The 23476-nt window shown below is 36.2% G+C and overlaps 2 protein-coding genes across 15 annotated transcripts in view; both read right to left on the reverse strand.

Annotated features, from left to right (window-relative positions):
• Window positions 1-3852: 3852 nt before the first annotated feature.
• Window positions 3853-4851, reverse strand: LOC126753783 (uncharacterized). Its single transcript, XM_050465491.1, has 2 exons — window positions 4684-4851; window positions 3853-4566 (listed from the first exon to the last, which is right to left on the reverse strand). Exons 1-2 carry the CDS (start codon window positions 4738-4740, stop codon window positions 4045-4047), a joined length of 579 nt encoding a protein of 192 aa, XP_050321448.1. The 5' UTR covers window positions 4741-4851; the 3' UTR covers window positions 3853-4044.
• A 7746-nt stretch (window positions 4852-12597) lies between these two features.
• Window positions 12598-23476, reverse strand: part of LOC126753767 (hemicentin-1-like) — a 297631-nt gene continuing 286752 nt past the window's right edge. For 5 of the 14 annotated variants that reach the window (XM_050465454.1, XM_050465451.1, XM_050465453.1 and 2 more), the window contains 4 exons: window positions 20948-21037; window positions 20355-20501; window positions 12980-13160; window positions 12598-12906 (listed from right to left, as the gene is read on the reverse strand). In XM_050465454.1, the coding sequence (XP_050321411.1) occupies window positions 12873-12906; window positions 12980-13160; window positions 20355-20501; window positions 20948-21037 (452 nt within the window). In that variant the 3' untranslated portion in view covers window positions 12598-12872. Of the gene's footprint in view, window positions 12907-12969; window positions 13161-20354; window positions 20502-20947; window positions 21038-23476 lie in introns of all 14 variants that reach the window. The other 9 variants (XM_050465462.1, XM_050465461.1, XM_050465447.1 and 6 more) reach the window with 3 other exon arrangements.

A 23476-nucleotide genomic window follows, 5' to 3' on the forward strand; every position in this document is an offset into this window, starting at 1 on the left:
TAAATCAAAATATCATTCCTCATTTTAAATTTATTATGTTAATTGGGATTAATTGGGATCTTTATCCTTTTTTTATTTTTCACATAAAAGATTTAAACAGTTCAAGGGCTCAAAACATGCGCTGCATCAGCTACCTACTCAACGGCATTTCGCAATGTAATAAAATAAAATTTTCAAGAGCACAAAGAATTCGCTACATCAGCTCGAACCTACCTACCCTACGCCTTTGTGCAAATTACACAGTACAACAGCTAATCTGGGGGGTGAGAAATTCCAAGTCAGGGTGATGGTACTGGGTCAGTAAAGTAAAACCCTCAAAGGGTTTGGCGTTCGTATGTGAACCGTGAGAAAAGCAATCTTCCCCTAAATTAACTCCACACACCTGGAGCGTTTGCCCTTGGGCTTTGTTGACGGTCATAGCAAAAGATAGCCGAACAGGATATTGAAGACGTTTAAATTCGAATGGCATGTCGTTGGTATTAATGGGATGCGCGGTATTAGTACAATTTCACCTTTTGCTTTGCCAGTGAGAATTTTATTATTATATTATTATTAAAAAAAAACAAAAAAAAAAAAAAAAAATGGCATCAATTTCTTCACTGAAAGTCTCGTCCCATTACAAAGTTTCGGTGCATTAAGATTTCGAAGAAGTATAATCGATGAACCAACTTTCAAATTCAAATTATGCGGTGGCATGCCTGGTGGTTCCAAAGAATTTAAAGATTCAACCGAATAATTGACTGCGTCTTCATCATTCATAGCAGTATCAATGGATTTATACGTTTCCGAATTACCTGGCAATTTTTCCTGGATGTGGAAATTGATTTCATTGACATTGACATTTTTTGGTGCTAAAATTGCACGTTCTCGTTGACGACCAATATGCGTGTGGTTATTATAATTTTGAGCAATATTTGGAAAAACGTGATCAATGAGTTCTTCTTTTGATGATACAATTATTGAAAAATTATTTGGTAATGTGATAAACCCATTTTGATCACTTGCCATTTTTCCATCGCCAATCTTCAGCAATTGCTTTGAAAACTCACGTGCTGAAGAATCATTTTGAAGACGCACACGCATATTGGTCGTCAACGAAAGCATTTGTGCGTGTGCCCACAAAAATGAACTTTTCAAATATGCATTAATTTCATCAGCTGGTGTTGATCTCGGAATAACAGGCAACGTTTGACGAAAATCACCAGATAACAATATTAATGCACCGCCAAACAGCTGTAAACTCCGTCTCAAATCTTGTAATGTTCGATTTAAGGCTTCCAAAGATTTTTTATGGGCCATTGGACATTCGTCCCATAAAATAATGGATGTTTGTTGCAAGACTTTAGCCATTCCAGAACTCCTTGAAATATTGCATGTTGGTGTTTCAATTGCTTGCATGTTCAATGGCAATTTCAAGGCGGAATGTGCTGTGCGGCCGCCATCAAGTAATGTAGCTGCAATTCCGGAAGAAGCAAGTGCCAATGCGATTTTTTATTCCGACCGAATCGTTGCCAGTATTAATGAAATCAAAAATGTTTTTCCAGTGCCGCCAGGTGCATCCAAAAAATACAATCCACCAGTGTTGTAATTGACAGCTTGCATCACTTTGTCATATACATATTTTTGTTGATCATTTAATTGTGGAGTATACGTTTGTACGAACGCACGCAATTCATTACGATCGAATTGCTGTTCGCGTTGCAATTCTCGTTCAAATAAATCATGCATTGGACGATTTGGTGGAGTCAATCCTAATTGCCCTAATGCCTTATTTGCAATCGTAAGGCACAAATCTTCGATCATTATCAAGGCTTCATTATACATTTCCAATGTAAGCAGCAATGCAGGGTCATTGGAACGATGTCGAAGTCGAATCAAAATGTCTTCAGCCATGAAATCTTTGTATTTATTCCACAATTCCAGTGGATTTGATGGAAAACATGTTGATATTATGATCGCAAATAACATACGAATTTGAATTGGCGTAGCATCCCAATGCGTATCATCTTCCAGCAAATGCAAGTGTTGACATGCTTCACGGTATGTTGCGCACAATTGACCATTAACAGTTCGTAAATGTTGGAATGATTGAGGTCCATGTACGTTCACCAACAAAAGTCGCAAGTAAAACATTCAACATTAGCTGGACTAACTGTATAAATGCGTCCCAAAGCATCTGTTCGAAAAATACCTGGATAACCATCAACAGGCGTGCGTTGTTTGCGACGTTGAAATTTTTTTGTTCATGCATTCCATGTGAAATAGTGAGGCACTTCCGAATATAGCAAAGTCCTGGAAAACTCATCAGTTTCACATAACTGGAAATAAGCTGTCAATGTAGTTACTCTCTACTCTACTACTCTTTGTTCGGCATTTGCAGCAGTGTAGTAAACACGTTGGCCGTTTTCAAGATGAACTGCCAAATGTACAACAACGGGATGTCTGTCATGAATTGGAAACGATAAAATACGCCATACAGCTTCATTCGTACTAATATAGCGCCCCATTTGGTACTGCAAAATTTCGTCATGATTATTCTCAGGAGCCACTCCAAAAACAGCCATATCGCTGCCCTTATTCACATACTTGCAAATATATTTGATTGATTTTACAGAATTGCAATATTCTACATTGATGTGAGCGTTGAACATTTTTGACAGCATCGGTGAGTACGGAACTATCCACCGGTTATCGATTTCAACATCTTGATTTTTAATTTTAATTACAGTTGATTTACCGTTGTCTTCAGTTGATCGTCGACGATACTGGGGATATCCATCATCTCCTGTAATTGTTTCAGCAATCAATTGCTTTGGAAAACGTTTCGAACATTTACCATCAATCATACAAAGTGAATTTCGATTAATATCAACACAGGGACTGTGAATCATATTTTTCGTGACAACTTCGAATAATCCTGGGTCGATGGTTTGATCTGGATATTTCGGCCAAATCAAAATATGTGCGTGAGGTAAGCGTCTTTTTTGCCACACTATGGTATACATAAAGCACCGCACTTCTCCAAATACACGGAGTTTGACAATCAGATCCATTAATTTTTTCAATTTTTGTTGGAATACACGGGCAGTTATGTCATGCCGATCTTTTGGCACCTGACCATCAAGTAAACAATCAGACACATCGACCCATTTCGGGTTGCACGTAAATGTTATGAATAGATCCGGTCGTCCATAATTTCGTACATATGTCATCGCATCTTGCGTATATTCATGCATATGACGTGGGCTACCAACATATGATGATGGTAAAATTGTTAAACGGCCGATATCATTCACATTTACATCACTGATTATTGCGTCACGCAAATGTATGTAATCCTCTGATCTTAATCGGGCTTGATTGTAACGGATGAAATTTAATCGCTCACTTTCAATTTTGGCGTACATATCGACGATATATTGATGCGAAAGTTGATTGCATCGCAAAATAAAATTTGTTTCTTGAGGGCGAATCATCAATCGGTACGAATAAAAATTCATCGCACTGACTTTTTTTGTTGATTCTTGACCTGTATTGCAAAAATTAATTAGCGAATGAAAATTATTTATAAATCATATTTAGCACATTCGCGTAAATTGCGGGAATTCCCGTCATTCATGTTTCCTTCAATAAAACAATTGCGGGAATTCCCGCGCTATTTGAATATAGGGCTTTTCTACCGTCAAAAATGGTTCACTTCTTATCACTGTACATTTTTAGTGTTGGTAAAGTCGTGAACTACCATCCCTGACAGGCCAACCGCAATTCAAACAAATTTAATTTGGGGAATCCCCATTCAAAGTTAACGTGCCAGTCATTTGTGGTTTGTTGAGGGTAAGTTTCAATAAAACGAAATGCGGGAAATCCCGACAAAAGTGCATAGGAAATTCATGTGGTAATGGCGGGAATTCCCTAATTTGTTCAGACTATTTAAAAAAATTAACCTGTAGAAAAAAAGCGGGAATTCCCGCTCTTCAATTTTGTATGGAAAAATTAAGTGATTATCTGGCAGCCACCCGCTAAATTCAAATGAACGCGAACGTGTTAAACAAAATAAAATGTATATGTACCAGTTGTTGGATTTATCATTGGTATGTTGATGTGATAGCCATCGTCCCCTCTCCAAAACAAAATGGGGTATTGCAATGCATCATAACAGCGATGGAGTTCTGAAATACGTTGTAAATTCTCATTTCTACAATACAAAACAATGTCTCGTGACTGAAACTGTTCGCCAACCACAACAATGGCTACTTCATCAATCGTTGGTGCATTGAATCGTCTGGTGTGCTCCCCAATTGGTGTTTTATCGGCTTTTATTATGATTTTGTGGCCATCGGAGGGCATCCGTTCGAGTGCCACTTTAAACAATTTCACCAATTCATTGTGTTGATGAAAAAATGTTTGCAATTCATTCACGATTGATCTTCTCGTATTCGTCGAAATTGCACAGCGCTTATTTAATTCACGATTCTCACCATCAATGAAATATATTTGCAAAAATTTATGATCACCATCTGGGAATGGTAGCAAAGACCCAGCTCTATGGTATATTTGACCTTGAATCTGTAACGGTCGAGAAATATATATAGATGATAACGGATCTTAATTTCTAAAAACATCGAACACAGGGACGGCACATAAATTAAAAATGATATTGCTAATTCCACACGAAGAAATCACCTTAAACGTCGGCATAAATCCATCTTTTATAATATTTGTAGCTCCAAAAGATGTCATTTGAAAGCATGAATTGTATTTTTGAATATTTAAGAGGAAATGCTTTGACGTTGGCGAATTACCAAAAACCAATGAATGCAAAGGTTCTGGCGGAAGTTCTAGCACCGGTAATTTGACTTTTCCACCAGCACAACACATGCCATTCGTTTCGTTTATGAATTTAAATGCTTTGCAATGTATACATTCTATATTCATCTGGCCAATGTAGGCATACATGCTGTAATCAATGGTGGCATCGTAATTGAAAGCCGCGTGTTCCATTTGACGTACTTATATCATAAACAGACGTACGCCCACGACGGTTTCATGGTGCTTCACTATTATCCAAGTGAGTTCTCCGTCTGTGTCGTTGTGTTTCCATTTCATTTCGTCGAACACGATCTTCTTCACTTTGTGATCTTCGATTTAACGCTGTAGCATTTGATTGACGTGAACGTCTGCCAATGTTTGGTCGTCTTGAACGTGGCATTCTTTCAGTACAATGTATGACTAATTGAATGTAAAAGCAATACATTGAAAATTATTTCTAGAAAAAATTATACATTTAATTCAAACTTCAATGTGTGTGCGTGGAAATATGAATTCACATACACTCACACTGGACATAACCTCAATTGTGCAAATAAAGAAAACACTCACCGGAAAATGGGATCAAATTAAAATTGTGAAAATTAAGTAACGCTTGGCAATTGAACTATATATATAAAAATGAAGCAATTAAAATACAATTAAAAAAGAAACACATGGTTAACACTCACCAAAAGTATGTTTGTTCAAAATGAGAGCAAGATATAAAAGAACTCAAAGCACATAAGAAAACTGTCAACTGAATTCCAATGACAGCAAATTAATATTCTGTTCGCAATGAGAGCATGATGTAAAATTGATAAATCGTATTGAAAATACTTGATTTTGGTACAGTGTATTTACTCACAAAAAATGTCAAACTCAGGAACGGCTGCACCGATTCCAAACACACTTCACACAAACCACCTCCTTACAGGTAGGAACGAACTCTAAAATTTTTGTGTCAATCGATTCGGCGGTTCTTGAGTTATAAGATTACCAAGGAAATGTAACTTCTTTTTATATATATAAGTAGAGTAGATATAGATTATTTTTATGAATTACTAATTATTTATTTTAATAAATCTGCATTGAAATAACTTCTGTGAAATTTATGATTTAATTGATGCCTTGTGTATGTCCCCACATGTAAGTCACAAGTGTTATTTTAGAAGAATCCAAATAGCTCGCATTGCAGAAATTCCTTAAAACACCCACTCACGCAAATGTTAGTGCAGAAACCAAGATATAAATAGATATGTGCACATGTATGCTCGTATGCAAACCATGTTAATGTGTGAGTGTTGGTTTCCAATAATACTGCACGTTGAACGATCCAATGCTACAAGTAATTCAAATTTATTGAAAGCTTTGCATAATAATTAAAAATTTCAATATCTACAGCACTACTCGAAACTATGCGTTTTCGATTTAATTCAATTTAATTTCATTTGCGTAAAAAGTTTTGAGTGTAAATTCGCTTCACCTTATTTTTGATATTTGCCAAAACATTTTATTACAAACACACATAATAGTAGGGGAGCCCGGAGTGCTAAATTTGCAGTTACTGGAGCGTCATTGAGACTTACTAGATTGTCAAGATAACGTTTAAAAAAAAAGAAAGTCTAGGTGAAGTTTTCCATTTTAGTGGGGAGAAGAGCGGGTAATTATTTTCAAAAATGTAAAAAAAAACAGTCACATAAAAATACTCAAGCGCGTCAGTCATTTATGGTATATACGCGCATTGTATTTCTGATAGTCGATATATATTAATCTGACAATCAATTCAAGGTTGATGGCCGAAATGAGAGGTTAAAAAAAAAAAAAGTTATTCGAGCGTGTCAGATTTTCAAAGCGAATGTTAATGAACCTCTAAAAAGTGTGCCATTTCAATTTCTGACAATTTCGACGTGGCCAAAGGTCATTTATTGATTTTAAAACTTGTAAAAAAAAAAGGTGACCTTGAGATACTCGAGCGCATCAGATTTTTATGCAGGGGGATGAACTTGATGTCAGAGTCTTCCCAAAAGATAATCTGACAATTATATAGAGGCATATCGTTAATCTGACGATTTAAAAGTTGAAGAATTATGTTTGGTTCTTGTTTTTGTTACAGGATGTAATAAAAGCAGTGTATACATATATATGTATGTATAGAAAATTTAATAATTTATTTATATGAAAATAGAAAAAATAAAATAAAAAAAACACATGTCAATTTTCGTCACTCGAGTCATCGTCGAAGTTGGTTTCCACTTCTTGAACTTCCTCGTCATTTTGCACTTCTGTAACCAAGAAAAAATTTGAAACTTTACAATTTTTTACTTACTTTACAGTATAGTCTTCAAAAAAAGATTTACCTGCATCAGAAGTATCTCTTAAAATATTAGGTGTTATGACGATGTCCTCGTACGCTTCAGGAATTTGGTTTCCAACAAACCAGGTCGGCTCCAACTTTCCATCCACGTTTTTCCATCCGTAATCTGTTGGCGACAACTGCGTAAGAATACGATTATGCGCGTTCCTCCACAAACACGCAATATACTTCGTTCGCAGTAAATGTTGTTGTAGTTCTGATCGGCAGGGTGGTAAGTTGCAAGCGTCATAGTTACGCACATTTAATGAGAAGGGTTGAGACGTATCAGTTACCTTGTACATTTTATGAAAAATTTCCATTCTAGCACTATTGACATCAGATAGCTTTTTTAATCCGTACAAATGGCAGATGAAAGATTCTACAGTAGGGGATAATGCTTCAATATCATAATCTGTAGAACCCAAGTTTGCAAATACTTTTTGCATAGCTATAGATCCCATTAAAATGTCAAAAGGTCTTTTTTCATATATTTCTTCGCCACAGAAAACACATCTGTCACTAACGTCACTCATTTTTACAATGAATGTTAGAAAGATTGATTATAAAAACAAAAAAATAGCGGCACTTACCCGTTGCTTTGGCGACAACTTTGTTAGCAAAAAAAAAAAAACGAATTAACAGGTTCCCTGTCCAATGTATCACATGTGATACAAAATTACTTTCTTGTACCATGTGTACAGCGTCCATGTATCATATATGATACATATGTATGACACATATATATGATATATATATATATAAATAAATTAAAAGCATCTACTAACAACAACCACGCTATGGTGATCAGTACACTTGACCTTTTGTCGACGATTTTACCTGTATCGCCCCACGGAAACTGTCAGATTATATGATTTTCGTGATTCTGACAGAATTACCTTTAAAATGAAAAAAAAATCTATCGCGCTCGAGTATTTCAAGGTGACGTTTTTTTTACAAATTTGTCACCCTGCTATTTCTCTAAGCCACCCTCAAACTGTCAGAATATTGAAATATACACTCGTCTTCATGTATTTAATTTACCATCTATTAATCTTACGCGCTCGAGTTTCCCGAAGGATCGATTTTTTTTCTCTAATCTGACGAACTCCCCCCAACGCACGCCTCCATATTAAGGGCTCATATTTGGTAGGGGTACATAAAAAGGTGCAATGATTCTTCCCATAAAGTTTTCTGACACGCTTAAGTAACTGCAAAAATCCCCTCTTGGGCTCCCCTACTATAAATGTGGGTGTAATTACATAATAAATGGAAATTTTAGAAGTTAGGAATATACATATATTTTTGATATATTCACAATGGTTAAAAATTCAGTGGAACATTTGTAATTGCCTATTAAAAATCGAATAAAGTTTATAAAGTATTGATTACTACTATATTAGTTTTGTGGAAAAAATTTTAGTATTATAAGACTCCTACGATAAATATTATATAAGTTAATAGTAGTAGTTAAAATATTTTTAGCAAAAGTATACATAAATCACAAAGTAAATGTATACCTAAATAAAAAAAAAAAAATTGTGTATATTTCCATACAAGTACATGCATTTTATGGGTGAGGTTAATTGCAGCTAGCGTAGGCTTGAAAAATGTTTCCATACATGACCTGATTTTGATCGATCAGTGTACTACTGTGCCCAAAAAATAAGGTGACATTTGAATTTAAACTGCGCGCGTCGAAGGATTTAGAGAATTATTTTTTTTTAGGTTGGTAGTACTGTCAGTCACATTTATGTCAAATTTCATGTCAAAATATTCATTAGTGTTTGAGATACGTGTCGTTTTGTGAGCTGATAAAAGTGAGTTTTTCGTTTTTTGCGATGTCGAAATTTGTTGAGCAAAGAATTTGCATTAAATTTTGTTCACGGAATCAATTTTCTGCTGCGTATACGTTGAGGATGGTGCAGAAAGCCTTTGGTATTGAGGTTATGTCTAAAAAAAATGTTTACAAGTGGTATAGTGAGTTCCAAGCCGGCTGTGAACGTGTCGGAGACGAAGAGCGTCCAATGCGATCATCAACCTCAACCGACGAAGCTCACGTTCAACAAATCAAAGATTTGGTGTTGAAAAACCATCGATGAAGTTGGAATATCAAAAGGCTCAGCCAATACCATTTTGAAGGATGTTTTGGGCCTCAAGCGCCGAACATTGAACCGAAAACATTGAATTTTTTGGAAAAAAGGCGTCGCGTTGAAGTGTGTAACGATGCTTTCCGACTACCAGGGTGTAATGAAACGCATTATAACTGGCGATGAGACTTGGATCTATGCTTACGACCCCGAAACAACCGATCAGTCGAGCGAATATCGTGCCAAAAGAGAGCGGAGACCAAAAAAATCGCGCCAAAGTCGCTCAAAAATCAAGGTCATGTTGACTGTTTTCTTCGATTATCGTGGTGTTGTGCATTATGAATTCCTTGCAACCGGTCAAACAGTCAACAAGGAATATTATTTGAACGTTATGCGTCGTTTGCGTAACACTATCCGCTAAAAAGGCCGGAATTCTGGAAATACAATTCTTGGTTTTTACACCATGATAATGCACCATCTCATACTGTCCTCGTAATTCGTGATCATTTCGCTAAAAACTCAACCCATATCGTTCCGCAATCACCGTATTCACCTAATTTGGCGCCGTGCGACTTCTGACTGTTCACCAAGCTCAAAAGACCGCTCCGGGGACACCGGTTTTTTACGATAGAGGAGATTCAAGCCGCAGTGAAGACGGAACTGAAGGCCATCCCGGAAAGTGACTACAACCAGTGTTTGGAAGATTGGAAAATCCGTTGGCATAAGTGCATTGCATCGGAAGGGGATTACTTTGAAGGGGATGAAATTGATTTGGAAGAATAAATAAAGAATTTTCAAAATAAATACAATGTCACCTTATTTTTTGGGCACAGTATATGTCTAATTGCAAAAATATGACAGGTCAGATTGCAAAATATCTGATCACAAAACTATAGAAATTACAATAAAAACTAGACAAGTTAGGCAGGCTTCGGGTGCAACTGAGCATCTTATGCTCTTGCAAATTGTAAGAATCAAAGCCATAAAAATACCTTAAGGTGTCAAACGTCAACCAGAGGATCGGAATTTTTGTTAAAAATATCATTAAATATAATTATAAATAAAGGTTGTCCATTTCGAGCTTCTCTAATTTGTTGTTCCTAATTTAATGGGGAGTTTTTTTATCATTTGAAAGAACATTCTTCGGCATTTACTTTTTCATGACCATCTCCTTCAAATGTTACCAGCGACTACGTCTCAAACGGTTCATCCGGCAAGTTCAATTTTCGGTGATTTGGTTAAGCATTCTAAGACCTAAATCGAAGCGGGATCATCCGCACAAACTTTAGACTTTACATATCCCCACAGGAAAGTCTAATGGTATGATATCATACGATCTTGGTGGCTAATCAACCGGCCCAAAATTAGAAATTATGTACTCACCGAAGTTTACTCTCAATAAATATATTGATTTATATGATGTGTGGGAAGTGGCGCCGTCTTGTTCAAACCAAGATCACGAGCTTCGATTTCAAGTATCAAATAGTTGGTTATCATGGCGCGATAATGGTCGCCATTGACGGTTACGTTCTCACCGTTGAAGAAATATATACCATTGATTCCATCGGTCCACAAACCATACCAAACCGATGTTTTTGCTTTCTCGTCTCAATTTTGTATGTGTTTATTTCAATGCTTTCTGCAGTTCGTAAGTACTCAGGGAGTATTACGTCCTCTACTATTTTATCTTTCTGTTATGTAAATTCATGCTCAATATATCAAAAGGTTGTAAATTTCATGGCCACTCAAACATTTTTAATGCCATTGGAATATATTTTAAAAGCACTGTTGGCATAACTTACTAAACACATTTGGAAAGCTACTTCAGCTTTTTTACACTTAACTCTTATGCTTGTTAGAGCATAAGCTTTGCAAGCTTTCGAGCTTTTGTAAATCAGTAGCAAAGATATACAGAGTTTGTCCGGAATGTAACAGAACTGAGTCGATTTCAATTCAATTCTTTAAAAACTTTTAAAATAGGTTCCTTCTGCGTCGATGCAGCGCTGCCAGCGCGATTTTCAAGCATTCTCTGGAATAGCCTTGAGAGCCGAGGTGCATGCTTAAAATGCTTGCGTTTCATCGGCCTTTTTAGGCTGCGTAAGCGTTGGAATGCCGGCCTTGGTTAGGTAGCTGTTCACAAGGCAGCCGTCGATAGTAACGATGCGCTTCAAAAATGGATCACGTCTTTGACGCTTGATAAGCAAATTACAGTCGCATTAATGACGAAACAAATTTCATTCAGTAAGAACTTTAGAAACCCACAAATTTATGTTTTCAGCAATACCTCAACTTATTCGACGATTTGCTTTGACCAACGACTTTCTTCTATTTACATCGCCTTCAAGATTCCTTCCAGGACATAGTGAATCCTCAAGATCAAACTTTCAAACTAAATTTCCGAATACATCACACAATTTTCGCCTGGCTTCAGCTGTATTTTTACTCTTTTGATAGTAAGACTGTTTTGATATTCCATTTTCGATAGGGCACCAAGCAATAACTATTCCACAAAAAACACATAAGCTTCAAATTTAATGAGGAATGTTTATTATTATTTGAAGAAACTGAAGATTTGAAGAAGATTATTAGTTGAAGAAACATTCCTTGGCAATTATTTTTTGAGAATTATCTTCTTCAAATCTTGGCCGAAGCTTCGTCCATCCGTTGAGTCCAATGTTCCATGATTCGTTCGAGCATTTCGCCTGGTAACTGGCGAATGACATGCGTGATGTCTTCCTCCAAGGCCTGAATTGAAGCGGGATTGCCGCATAGACTTATATATCACAGGAAAAAGTCTAACGGTATGATATCACACGATCATGATGGCCAATCGACCAATTCAAAACGTGAAATTATCTGCTCACCGAAGTGTTCTCTTAATAAATCCACTGATTGGTGCAATGTGTGGGAAGCTTCAATTCTAGGCAAGCAATAGTCTGTTATTACGGCGCAATTACGGTCGCCATTGACGATTACTTTTTCACTGGCATTATTTTTGAAGAAATATGGGTCGATGATTCCAACAGCCACAAACTAGACCAAACCGTTGTTTTTTCTGGATAAAATGACATCGTGTGAATCTTTTCAGGTTGCTCTTTGACTAAAATGTTCCAATTTTGCTTGTTTACCTACCAATTGAGCCAGAGAGGCCCATTTCTGAACAAAATTTTGCTCAAAAACGTCGGAGACGATACGACTCACGCGTGATCTGTTGAAAAAAGTATCTTTACTACCAGTATCTATTTTTTAGATTTTATATGGGGGTGTGATTATTTTTGTTTGTCAAAACTAGCTATTTCAGCAATGAACATCGTGCTTACCTTGCTTATCCTTCAACAGAAACTCATATATGCTTAAACATTTTATTATGTAATTCTTTCTTTTAGTAACGATTCAGTACAAAAATAAATACATATTTTATATATTAACAGTATATATTTCTATACAAGCATACACGCACATATCTCCAATTAAAATAAATTGGGGAAGCTATTGTATTATAAACATGCAAGCACTCTTAACTAAATAGCTTTTATTATTATTTCCATCATATTCGTCTGTTCCATCCAATTTTTAAATCTTTGGCTGTATCAACTCTTCTTATGTGAATCTTCGTTGTCATGTTATTTAAAAAACACTTCACGTAATTCTGTTTTTCTACAATTTACAAAATTAAAAAATTCAGAATATTTCATTCTCAAATTCATTCTGTGGACTTACTTAATAATACCTCAAATATCTAAATAACATGTATAATCCTTGAAGGAGATACGTCCACCAAACTGCATTAAGATGTGAATTATGAGTGGAAGAGAAGGCGCTTGAAGAATCCACTGAAGGTGAAACTAGTTGGTCAGCTGGCTTTGTGCCACAGAGTACATTAGACGTCATTTCGGGTTTACAAGGTAAAGCTGTAAAGAAGGAAATAGTTTGTTTTTCAAAGAATGCACAAGCAAAAATATACTTTATATTCATGCGGCCAAGAAATACATTAGTAAAACTTTTTAATATAAATTTCGAGCGTAAACCCATTCATTGAAATACTTTTTTTCTAAGTTGGTATGATTGTCAGTGACATCTGTGTCAAATATCACATCAAAATAATCTTTAGTTTAGTATACACTTCATTTTCTTAAGTACATAAAGTGCATTCAGCGATTTTTACGATGAGTGAAATTATTCAACAAAGAAGTTCCATTAAATTTTGACGCAGAATCAAATGTCTGGTGCCGAAACAGTGAGAATGTTGGAAAAGGCCTTTGATGATAATTGTTTGTCGCAAGCAAGGGGTTTTAATTTGTATAAATTATTCAAAAACACAAGACCCAGGTTGATTCCAGGACTGCCATCAACATCAACTGACGATCACCACGTCATTAAAATAAAGAAATTGGTGCTTAAGAATCGACGATTAGCAGTCAGAGATCTTCCAGACATTTTTTGGAATGTCGGAAAGATTAGTGAAAACCATTTTAATCATTTTGAAAGATCATTTGGGTCTAATAAAAGTGAAAGCACAATTGCTCTCAAATCACTCAATTTTTCGGAAAAACAAAGTCGTGTTAACGTCTGTGAAACAATGATTTCCGACTACCAGAATGCCATGCTTTTGACCCGGAAACAGACGATCAATTGGCCGAATATTAAGGCAAACGTGAGGCGAAACCGAAAAGGATTTTAGGTCCATGTGATTTTTGGCTATTCAGTAATCTCAAATGATTGCTCCGGGAAACCGTTTTGAGTCAATCGAAGACACTAAGCGGAAATTTCTACGTGCACTGAAGGCTATTCCAGACATTGAATTTAGTAAAATCATGACTTTGAACTTTGAAGTTTAAATCTATAGCCACCAAAATCTATATGTACATAAGATAAACAGGCCAAAATTCTTAGTTTTCATCTCAGAGTTTAACATATGGTAAATAAATGTATTGTCAACATAGTAAAAAACTAAAATAAATTCCAAAGTCCAATCGAGAACGAAAGTGACGTACTGCTAACGGTTAGCGTTCAGTGTTCAAGCGTCGCTGCGTTTCATTGCCTCTCGCATTGCACAGGAAGTGCTACGTTTCACTAGCCAAACTGGGCATCACTAAGTGACGAAGAATTGTCAGCGAATTGCAATCTAATCCGGCAGGAGAACAAGAAAAAAAAAGTGAAAAATAAACACAACACAAAAGAACTATATCCAGAATTCTAACCCATGGAAATCTAATCACTAGATATGGGCAATGAAAAGGCAAAAGATGGTGGGAAAAGTGAAAAACTGTGTTGCAGAAATGTTACTGCGCGTTTTTAAGTGAAAATTTCTTCCCAATGTCAACATGTACCAGGTACTAATTTATGCAAAAAAAAAAAAAACAAAAAAGTAAATATGTACTAAGCAACTGTCCTGAGAAACAAAGAAATAAACGGAACAAAATTTTCAGTACTACATACAAAAAAATTAATTTTTAGAAATCTTGTGTGGGCAATATATTTTCATGAACACATTCCAATTAACCAATAAACACTTTATATAGAACATATGAAAGGCCAAAGCAACAATCACTTCGTATATAAGGTAGTATGGATACAAATATATGTGGTCGTTCTCCACCTGATCTCTCCAACGGAGTAGAGGTCTTCCGCTTACTCTGTTTTCACCGACGGGTACTGAAACGAAAACCTTGCTAGCGTAGCCGCTGTTTCTTAATTCGCTGAATCTTCGCATAGATCGTTCCATCGACCGCAGTACTCGCCGTTGCCACTGCGAGACGGTCCATAAATCTTCTGTTTAACCTTTTTCTCGAACATTCCTAAGGCCAACTAATCAGACGTCGTTATCTTCCATGCGGGAGGGACTTCCAGAGTTTTTTCTTTGTTTGTCGAGGGAGGACTTTTGTTGTTGGTGTTAATGAAGGTTCCACGATAAATGAAATTATGTACGACTTCGAAGTTATGACTGTCAACAGTGACGTGCCAATTCGCGAGTGCGACGACTGTTTTTTTGATGAAGGGAGTAATGTTGTCTTGCCTTCGTTCACTACCAGACCCATTTGCTACGCTTCGTTATTCATTTTGTGGGAAGCAGAACTAACGCTGCGATTGTTGAAGCCAATGTACACTCTTATAGAAGATTTAACTCTGCAGCTCGTATTATTTTCTTCAGCAGTAGGTTGTAGAAGTCACCGGATAGGAAGTCTTCTTGTCTAAAACCTCGATTGGTATCGAACGGCTCTAGTAGGTCCTTCCCGATGCTACCGCGAAAATCTTCACATCAATTCTCTTACTTTAACCTGAGGTTAATTTTTTCCGAAGCAAACATGCAATAATAAAATATTGGACCTGCTGTCTCGCCTGTTTGCCTGTCAATATGAAATTTTGTACACTTTCTTTCCTTCGCTAGAAACTGCATATTTGTCTGCACTGCCGAATATCGAACCATACACACTGATCGGTTTGAAAAATTATATACCGAATACCGTTAAAGATTATAGGCCTGAGCAATGCTACTATTTCCGGATATATAAGGAGCATTCCAAAGTACACTGGACTTTACAAAAAAAAAAAAAAGAAAATAGTTTTTTCGGAAAAATCAATTTATTTTATTCAAAATAGTCTTCTTCTTACTGCGTCAAGGCACTTGAGTGAAACACTGCATGTGGCTATATAATAAATACTGTTTGGGTATCACATCTACATTTCGAAGCTAACTTTTTCTCGCTTTTTATTTTGTAAATGACAAATTAAATTCTTGAAACAGGTTCTGCTAAGCTAAAATTTTATTCATTGGGCTATATGAATGAAAAGATTTAAGAAACGATTCTATGTAAAACAAAGTAAATCCCTTAAAATATAAAAATTTCGAATTATTAAAATCGTGTTTCCTTTTTCCTTTTTTATAAAATCTACATCAAGAATATCTTTAATGTCACAGTAATTTCTGTGTATCATGGGTATATTCTCAAAAGTTCTTCATTTTCGTAAATCCATTTTGCAAGATGTCATTTAATTCATGCAAAATTCCAGATAACTCTTTGCTAGGTTAAATCAAACGATCAGGTGTATTTAAGAAAATAACGAGAAATTTTAGACAGTGAAATGTGGAAAAATATCGTTAGAGCTCCCGTCACACAGGACAAAGCGAAGGAAAGCTAAGCAAAATGTAAACATAATACAAAGCCAGCTAGCTTAAAAAAAGAGATGTAAAGAAGAGAGTAAAGTAAAGAAGCAAACATAGAAAATGAAAATAAGTAGTCAAAAAGTTATGTTTCTATCTAGCAACCTTTAATATTAGGATACATATTTTATTCATATACGTATGCCAGCTTGCATTGACAGTTGGATGCTTCTGACATCTTACTGCTAAGCCACCTAACAGCCACGACTTGCTCATTATCTGAGCATGCCTGCTCTCTGCTTCTAAAGGCAGTGCCAAGAAAAAGACAGTTAAAATCTACATCATTTGGCTGCTACCGAAGCTATAATACCTTTCGCAGATGCTTTTAACGCGGCACATAAGGGTACGTTGACTTTGACAGGTCAGTTTGTGTGATAACTTTGTGCTATAGTCCTATCTAGACAATTTCTTTGCAGATTATTGCGTTGGCTTAGGAATAATAATAAATAAATATATTTGCAGATTTTAACATTGCCTTAGATTGACGCATAGACTTAAAAATCGGTGCAGTTAGTGGAGACGAGATTTTTTCCCAGCGAGCATTCTTTTGAGGTCTGAGAACAGGAAATAGACTCTGCGTGCTAGATCAGTACACCCGAATGACTGTCGATTGGACTTCGAAGTGAAACAATAGAGCCATGTTTCATCCTCTGGCTCATATCAACGCAAAAACTTTCGTTTATTATGCTTGAACATCTCCAAGCACTGCTCCAAATCGTCAATTCGTTCTTGTTTGTGGTCAAAAGTTAGCTCGCGAGTTACATTCCTATACTCTAAACATATAGTAATAATATATATGTATGTATATAGTAAAAAGTTAATATCGTACTAACATAGAATTGGGTTCCACATTAGGCTTAGTTGTGGAATAAGAGAGTGAGCGTATTTCGGGTATGCTAACGCCAACTCAACTAAATATATATATATATATATGTATATATATATTTGTAGTATATCTTTATTTGAAACGTTAGATTGGTTCATGACATTTGAGACTTTTTGAAGATAATTTCATTTAAATGTTGACCGCGGCTGCGTCTTACAAAACTAAAAAGAACTCTTGGTCCATTTTGAATTCGAAAAGATCCAGATTTTGATTGGCTTTATTTTTCGAGCATTTCAAACACGAAAAGGTTAAAAATAAATCAATTTTCTTCGGAAATGTTGTTTTCCAAAGCTGGAATAGTTTTTTGCTGGTTATTTCTAATAGACTTTAGACTTTTAGCCCCACAAAAAATAGTCTAAAGGCGTTAAACCATGATCTTGGTCAACTGCCCAATATCAAATAAAAATGCACGATGGAATCATTTGGATTTTAGTTAGAGACAATTTTTCAAAGATGCTGTTGGACGCAACGTTACGGTGAATGGCGATCGCTATCGTTCGATGCTAACAAACTTTTTGTTGCCAAAAATGGAAGAACTGAACTTGGTTGACATGTGGTTTCAACAAGATGGCGCTACATGCCACACAGCTCGCGATTCTATGGCCATTTTGACAGTCACAAAACTTACAATTCATTTGGACCCGTAAGTTAATGACTTGCGATAACGCCTTTAGACTATTTTTTGTGGGGCTACGTCAAGTCTAAATAAGATAATAAACCAGCAACTATTATTTACGAAATTTATGGAAAACATTTATTTTTAAGAAATTGAGCTGCTTCAAAATATAAAAATGCTCGAAAAGATTGCCCTATTGGATTTCCGAATGGACCAGACAAGACGCAGCCGCGGTAACATTTAAATGAAATTATCTTCAAAAAGTAAATGTTTGAACCAATCTAACGTTTCAAATAAAGAACCGAGACTTTTGCAAATTTTATGTTTTTTAAAAAAAAGTTATCAAGCTCTTAAAAAATCACCCGATATATATATGTATATTTGTAGTAAACTATACATACTCTGTTCAGGGCATAAAAAGGCAACTCTCTACATACATACCTTTCACTTACGCAATCGGAGCGAGTTAGCAAGCTCTCAGCTTATATACTAATTCCAATTGAAATTTATAATTCACACTTATCTATGTGCTACACATAACTTTATGCGTATCTTGCTGGTCTGTCTGACTCTCAAAGCGCCGGCTGCAATTGCCCGCATGCAAATGCATTCCCTGTGATTTTTTCCGTCCCCTTTGCGGTGTGAGCGATATTGACAAGCACAATTGTAACCGACATCTTTTGCTGATGAGTTTATAACGTCGAGTTTGGCATGAAAAAAAGAGCAGTCACCCACCACCCGAGAGTAAGTGCTGACACCTCAAGTGGCATAATCGTTTGTCATATTGCCGTAGTGAAAAGTGTGGCCCTGCTGTTGAATGCAAATCGTGTGCACAAACATTGAAACTAAAGATATCGATTGAAAATATGCTTGAAATAAATGCAAAATATATTTATGCTGCATGTGCGTTTTTTCACAATAGTTTGGAGAATACATGAAATCTAAAGGAACATGCGTTTATTTTCTTTCTAAGAAATATAAACCAAGCATACCAAAGTTGTTTGCAAAATGGTTTTTAGACATTTTGAAGATTAACTTTCAAAGTTTGAGATTAACTGAATCAGAAAGAGAGTGTATTGGGTAGAATGCTTTTAGTCAACGTTGCCAACTATGAATCTTTAAACAACAGAACCGCTAACAACTGTTAATTTCTTCGAAAGGATGATCCATCGCGACGTATTTGATAGTCGTTTATCATGGCGCGATAACGGGAACCATTGACGATTACGTTCTCACCGGCGTAATTTTTAAAGAAATCTGTACCGATGATTTTACCGGCTTACAAACCACACCAAACCGTTGGTTTATTCGGATTAAATGGCAGCTCTTCAATCTCTTCAGGTCACCCCTTGCCCCAAATGCGGCAATTTTGCTTGTTTACATTGAGCCAAAATTTGGTCTTATCGCTGAACAAAAATTGGCTCGAAAACGTCGGATGTTCTTGAAACTTGAAAGAAGCTCTTAGTGCGAAGCGATGTCGCTTAGGAAGGTCTTACACAAGCCGTATTTTGTACGCTTTCAATTTTAGATCTCGACGTAAAATGCGTCAAGCCGTGCCATACATCAGTCACTGCGAACGGCCCCGAATCGACTCTGCAAGGTCTTCGTATACACTTTCAGCTACGGCTGCTATATTTTCTTCTCTGCATGTTGAACGTGATCTTTTCAGTTGAATGTTATCCAATAATGAATGCTGTGTCCTAAGATGGTTGATGGTGTTGCTAATAGTACAGAAATTGAGTTTTCGTAAAAGAGTTAACCGATTAGTAAAAGTTGTTCAGACGTAAGTGCCAGACATTGTCAAATGTTTGACGGACATTATGCAAAACTACGCAGTAGTATTTAAAAATTTCAATGACATCAATTTTAAATGTTCTATTCCGTGGAATTGCTCAATTGTACAATGAAGCCGCGGCAGGAGATAGAATTCGCCCGCGGTCGTAAGAGACAACTAAAATCCAATATGCACTATGCCTGTTAATGTTATAATACTCAGCTTGAACTGATATCATATACTCTGAATGAGTTTCCTTCTAATGAAAATACATTTGAAGTTCAAGCGACAAAGTTCACCAGGCCTTGAGTTTGATGGGTGCTTAACTGGTAGTTTCAAGAGCTACCAGGGCCGACCGGAGACTCTGGGCCCACATGGAACAGTTAGCCGGTAGCCACGTAAAAACTCAACGACTGTTGTACCATGAAGCATTCTGTAGCCGAACTGGTAACTAGGAATTCGTAGTAGAGATGTTTCTGTAATACTAATCCAGAGGCAAAAGAATACGCCAAAATATTATCTATATTATGGAATATGATTATGCTTCCTCTGGAAGTTTTAAATTAGTATTATAAAAATATAATAACTGTGTTTAAATTTTTCTGAAATCTATTCATATAAAGCTGTCTTTTAGAAATTAAAAAATTAATCTCTCTTATGTACTCACATTGATTATGCTCTCTCCCTGTGCCGTGATCTTGTGAATTCCATAAGCTCGATGTGGCACCAATATAAACATTGTTCAAGGATGATGACGACGAAATATCTGCAACATTCGATTTTGTGCGATGAAGTTTTTTACTGAATCGTTGATCTACTTTGTCGACGCGAGCACACATTAGAGTTGTTGTTGTCATTTTAAAAGAAATTAAATAGATATATGTATGTATGTAGTAACATAGCTGTGGATATTGATATATTGGTGCACATGTTAAGTTGAATACCCCAAGAAAAACGATAAAACAGGAAGCATTGCTATGGTATAATGACATAAATAGGACAAGTGGACGCATTAAGTTGTTGAGGGATTTGCTCAGGTAAGTTAAGGACAGCCAAAGTGAAATAATGAATGTTAGGGGAAGCGTAGGGACTTGTGATGCTATAGACATAACTAAATCTATTATTATTCTATATATTGCTTGTTGTGAGGAGGAGAACATGCGAGGAGCAGCAAAATTAACTTAAATATACAAAATAATTGTGTTTGAGTACTAATTTGAATTAGCTTATATTTTTTCAGTGTTTTGTATTTTTACATACCTTTGTTGTTGTATTTCGTAACCACAACTGGCACGGTATTTAGAGCCACCGTAGGTGCTAATGTGGTGGCTGTCGTTGTTTGCGGAATATCTGCAATGAAAAAAAGAAAAAATATAGAACAGAGGCAAGGAGAGATTGGAGGCATAACATGAATTGGAGCTGCATAGTTTAATCTTACAATATTTAAGAGAGTGAAAGAATTTATTGGATTTTACATACAAGTATGTAGTATAACAAGTTTTTATAATGTTTTGTTGTTAGATTCGTAGAAATATTTTTAATTGAATCAATTAATTATAGGTTTAAGTAAAATTATAAAAAATAAAAATATATAATAGTGCAAGTCGAATAGAAACTCGTTTCGTTGTCGGTTGTGATAGAAGCTTCTCGATGTCGTAAGTTCCCTGTGTTTTTTGACGTGCGTGCTTTGCTGCACAGAGGCGGGCGCGTATTTTCGCTAAAACAAGATATGTAGGACCTCGGAGGGTACAAACGTCGAAGACACTGGAGATATGTCAGTCATCTTTCACAACACGATGGACCTGGTATCGAAATTTTCGATCTGGAGGCAGCGAAGAAGCTTGACGAGTTTTCTTGTTCTGGAATCTAGTATCACAGACAACCATATTTCGAGCCCCTACGAAATTGATCAGCTTCAACCCAATTTTCTGACTAAGTACCAAAGATTCTTTCTTTGCCCACCCTGGCCTAAGCGTTCTCTAGCCCCTCCTAAAAGACATCTTTGGTCATATTTTCCTTCTTTTCCATAGGGCCGTGGGCGCAAATCAGTGTTATGTTGAAAAATGTTGCTCTTCTACGGATTGTGGCTAGATCACACAAATCTCACACCGAATTTGCGCCACTTCCGGACATTCTAGGTGCATGTCTTGAAATCATAATTCTTTCGCTTACTGTGGTCGTCAGCAAAGGTGGGGTTCTTTATCCGAGGCTGTTGTTTCGTTTTCATTAGCAGTGGTTTCTACGTGGTAGGTCCTAAACTCAGCGAATAACCTGTCTAAGCGAGTTGTATAAGGCTTTATACACATTTATAAAGACAGACTGTGGACAGACTCTATAACTAGACTTCAGCGAACTCTTAAGCCGAATATGAAGGATTGGCTTCGCTGAAACTTCCTATCTTTTGGCTGTGACCCCTGGCTCCACACGAGTTGGCTACCATCTTACACAAGGATTACCCACGTTCTCAGTGTGCGCTGCGAGTACGCATCAGTAGGAATTGGGTATGGTCCCACAACTTTAACTACTTATCCAGAAGTACGCCAAGATCATAAACGCTATTCATATTTTCAGTTGCCCAGCTAGAGTTTTAAAACTTAAATCGCTTCTGAAATTCTGACTAAAATTACAAAGGGTTTTTCAATAGGGCACTATAAAAGTAGACCGATAGGGACAGCAAACGACACTATATTTTTTCCAGCTCTTTTCGCATTTTTGAATTTATCACGTAAAGATATACGATCCAACAACGAGTCGAATTTATTAAAATTTACTACCGAATTTCGGAGTCAGTGGCCTCAAATTTTAGTGCGGACTTTTCAATAAGAGTGCTACAAAAGTTTTCTTAAGTGAAACCAAAATGGTTTGGGATATTAATGAAACTCTTTATTTCAGTGTAAGTACATGAACGTACTCCATTAGTCGTATATTTTTGGCCCGAGTTTGATGATATGGACTTTGACAATATGTGGACGGCGCCACAAGCTACACAGCGAATGTCACAATCGATTTATTGAAAACCAAGTTTGGTGAACGTGTTATTTCATGAAATGGCCCAGTCAATTGGCAGTCTCGGTTGTGCGATTTGACGCCATTAAACTATTTCCTGTGTAGCTACGTCAAGTCTATGGTCTATGCGAACAAGCCAGCAACGATTGAGAAACTTCGAATGAATATCGAACATGAAATTGCAGCAGTATCGGTCAATTTATGCTTGAAAATTGTAGAAAAATGGGTTCAGAGCCTGCACTTCTGCAAGCGTGCCCGTGGTGGCCATGCAAAAGAAATCGAGCTCCATACATAATGGCATCGAATGTACTTTCACAGAAATAAATTATTTCATTAATATCCCAGACCGTTTTTGTTTTTTTTTAAACTTTTGTAGCGCTCTTATTGCCTATAATAGAAACTTGTGTACAAAAAAATTTTAGAAGTTTTCTTTTCATCTGGAATTAAGTGACATTTAATCTCAATATGTACTGTACGTATTATTTTAAATAAAACTCAACTCACTAATTAACCAAAAAACGGTCATAAAATCTTGCATGCAAAACTATTTAATTAGTAGTCCTTCTTAACTATGGTTGGTTAATTAAGTAAAAATAATAAGTTATGCCTATATGGTTTCAAACATTATGCATCAGTAAATATTTATGTTGTAATCTGGCATATAAATCAATTCAATTATTTGCGAACCGAAATCTTTCGATTTAATTTCTAACACCCAGCAACTTCACTATTGACCTAAGTGCTTAAGGCTCCTGGCCAACACACGAGTATCTTCAAAGTAGT

The sequence above is a fragment of the Bactrocera neohumeralis genome, chromosome 3 (genome assembly GCF_024586455.1).
Source record: "Bactrocera neohumeralis isolate Rockhampton chromosome 3, APGP_CSIRO_Bneo_wtdbg2-racon-allhic-juicebox.fasta_v2, whole genome shotgun sequence".
NCBI lineage: Eukaryota > Metazoa > Arthropoda > Insecta > Diptera > Tephritidae > Bactrocera > Bactrocera neohumeralis.